Source organism: Ochotona princeps, chromosome 3, assembly GCF_030435755.1.
Source record: "Ochotona princeps isolate mOchPri1 chromosome 3, mOchPri1.hap1, whole genome shotgun sequence".
Classification (NCBI taxonomy): Eukaryota; Metazoa; Chordata; class Mammalia; order Lagomorpha; family Ochotonidae; genus Ochotona; species Ochotona princeps.
Window position 1 is genome coordinate 36,982,256 of NC_080834.1, and position 3,403 is coordinate 36,985,658.

Consider the following 3,403-nt stretch of genomic DNA (forward strand, 5'->3'; position numbering starts at 1 on the left):
AGGCTAAACTACACACATAAAATTCCCTGTAGTTTGGAGGAATTCTACTATGATTGACTTTTGCCTCTGAAGTGGGGTGTTAGAAGTGAGACGTGTGGCTCAAATGGTTAAAGTAGGTAGAAGGTGGACAGTAAGTGCAAATGGGAACGTGTATAATGTACAGGAAGTCTGAGAGCTATTGTGCATAGCAGAGATGATACAGACATGATTGGCTGGGCATGCTTATTATTGCTTCATCAGGGAGCTGCTTGTCCTGCTATGCGGGCTACTGTCTTTACTAAATCAATCTATAGGAACATTCTGAAGTGTATCTATTTCATCTTCACTTTTTCCAGAAAAAGCTTCTTGAAACAACAAAATTATGTTGACACATGTGGTCAAAGCACCATATTGAGACAAAGTATCCCGGTTGTCATTTCCATTCCTCTAATTATTTCTTTTGGGCTGCAAAAGATTGAGCCAGGAACAGCATGTACATCAATGTGAAGGCATAGGATGGAGGTTTAAAAATATTGCCGACCTCCTCCAAACCATGAGTGTTCTATGGCATCCCATGTCAGATCAGAGCTTAGGGAAATTGGAGTAGCTTTCATGTGGTTACCAAACTGATTTTTAGTTTATAGATGATTAGACTTAAGTACTAATGCAAAATGGAAATGTTTCTTAAGATCTTATTATGGTCATGGAGTTGCTCTTTTTTTTTTTTTCCTCTGTACAGGGAATTGGGGAAGTTAAAATCTCCACATTAAGTGTGAAGCTCATTGATGTTAGAAAAATGAAGCCCTTTCTTAATTCTGTCCCATTGGGTCTCTTCTGTTGAATATATCAGTTGAAGTCATAGTCATTTAAGAAGTTTGAAATAGCTCTCATATCCAGTTTCAGTGATAGATTTTAACGTAACAGGGCCTCTATAGGGTGTGATAGGACAAATTTTTGATCAAAGAAAGAGAACTAAATTTTGCCATATGTAACTTATGCACATTTCCATTAATTTCACTATTATTCATCAGTGATCCAGCCATTTTATATCATAACAAATATTGTGAATATAGAAACTATGAAAATGCGCATGTCATAACTTCTGTTTCCAGAGGTACTGATGACAGACAATTCCAGCAGCCTCCTTCTATCCTAGGCTATGTTGCTCTCTGCACCTGAGCACTGGTTGACCTGGATATAAGTAGAGCTAAGGTCATCGTTGCTAGATGTGAACTTCTTTGATAGATTGCTGCGGAAACTGTCTTAGAATCACCAAGAGGGTATTTTTGCTAGTTCTATCCTTTTCATTTCCTTCTTTGTGTTCTTTATGGAGATCAGACATACCCATCACCAGACTGGCTCTGCAACAGCCTCCTCATTTTCCATGATTGGTGTTTTCACTGTCTCACACTCAGCTGCTGAATGTGATGTAAAGCATTCCAGTTGAAGCAATGGATTAGAAAGTTTTTTAAAAATGAACTAGCAATGCATTCTTTTATATTTACAATGGTTTTTGTGCAATTATCAGAATCTTTGTGAAATCTTACCCATTTTGTCTTCCTACTAAATTCTTTCAAGATTTATTTTATCCACTTATTTGAAAGGTGAGGTTATAGAGAGAGGGAAAGAGAAAAATGATTCTCATCTTTTGGTTCAATCTCCAAATGGCCCTAATGTTTATAGCTAGGTCATATTTAAGCCAGGACACAGGAATTTCATCTTAATCTCCAACACAGGTATATGGGTCCAATCACTTGGGTTGTCTTCTGCAACTTTCACAAGTTCATTGCCAAGGACTGGCACTCATATGGGATGCCAACATTGCAAGCAGTGTCTTAACTCACTTTGCTAACACTGCCTTTTGTTTTTGTTCCCACTTTTGCACTGACCAAATGACAGGAAATTTGAATTTTATGTTTACAATACTCTGGAAAGTAGAGACTGTATCCATTGAGCATAACGTCTGCTTTTAAGAGAAGCTTCACCCATTTTTATGAATGCCTATCTAAAACAATTATACTAACAAATGCACCTATAAAGAGAGCTTCCTCTCCTAAGACATGAGATATGTTATACATTTAAATTTTTATCGCAAACTTCCTCTTTGCTGTCCAACCAAATATTATTGAAAGATATGAAACAGAGAAAAATCATAAAATGTTTACCTTGCGAAGATAGGTTAGATATGAGTTATTTTCTCTAATTGCATTACATTCAAAAAAGAAAACAGAATGCCAGTATTCATGCCAGAGAATTAGTTTATTTAAGATGCATCTATGCAAAATAAGCTTGAGTCAAATAATTTTAGAATGATAAGTGCATAAGTTATGAAAGATGGTAGCAGAAGTCTTTCTGAGCCTTGTTATGAAAATTAGAACTCAAAATGCACAGCATTTTAGATTTAGGAAAGTTCTCTGGCCAAAGATACTGTCCAAATTGTATACTTCACAGAAGATGATGGTGAGTCCCATGATGAAGATGGTCAATAATCACAAATATTGCATAGAATTATGATTAAACTCCATAACATGCAGAAATATAATCATAAGTCATTGAGACATACTTAGTAACTTGATCCAAAACAGCGAGTGCCAAAAGCTGGTTGGTAACAGGTAGACTGGCAGCTCCCAGATGAAAAATGATTTGGGCGGAAGAAGTTGGGCCCACAACCCACAGAGTGGAAACCGGTATTTCCATAACCAAATGATCCAAAATCAGTATTCCCGTATCCAACAGATCCAGCGCAATTTGTCTGGTAGGAACTGGAGAAGATGGAATTCCTTGGACGGTAGAATGATGTGTGGCAGGGTCTGGTCACAGCAAAGGGTGCCTGGAAGCCAGTGGGCTCAGCGAATGTCTCCTGACAGTTACCCTGGGGAGAAGAGCCCACCTGGTAGGTTCCTGGGGAGTAGACTACATTGTTGGGGTAGAAGGAATCACAAGTGGAGACCGAGTTCCCCAGGCCGTTTCCAAAGGAGCGGGAGGAGAAGTTTCCAGAACTGCAGGTGTAAGACATGTTGCCAAGAGCTCTGACTTCAGTTAAGCTTCAGTGAGGTATTTGTGACTGTGAATGCTACCTTCAATAGAGGCTCACTTATATACTCCAGCCATGAGTGTAGGATCATATATCTGTTTTAATGAGAATACTTAATTAGGCTCCAGTCAAAATGAAATGCGTTAACCTTCAAAGACCTTTTTTTTATGAATGCAGACTTTTAAGTGATAGAATTTCATTAGTTTTTCAAAGCACTTGTTCATGAAGCAAAAATGCCATTTCCCATTCATCTAGCTTGGCCAAAATGAAAGCCACCATAATTGTACCTGTAAGATTGAAGTTTCCTTAACCATGTCCTTCAAGTACTGGGTCAAGAGGACAACAGAATAATTCTTTGGTATTTAAAGCTCTGAAAAGTATTCTGCAGAG

At 38.0% G+C, this 3,403-nt stretch overlaps 1 protein-coding gene across 1 annotated transcript; it reads right to left on the reverse strand.

Moving 5' to 3' along the window:
* Nucleotides 1-2,542: 2,542 nt before the first annotated feature.
* LOC101528233 (keratin-associated protein 15-1) lies at nucleotides 2,543-2,995 on the reverse strand. Its single transcript, XM_004588632.2, has one exon. The coding sequence runs from the start codon at nucleotides 2,993-2,995 to the stop codon at nucleotides 2,543-2,545; it is 453 nt and encodes a 150-aa protein (XP_004588689.2).
* Between the last annotated feature and the right edge of the window lie 408 nt (nucleotides 2,996-3,403).

Coding starts and splice junctions, on each gene's coding strand:
- LOC101528233 (XM_004588632.2), bottom strand. CDS start 2,995: ATGTCTTACACCTGCAGTTCTGGAAACTTCTCCTCCCGCTCCTTTGGA.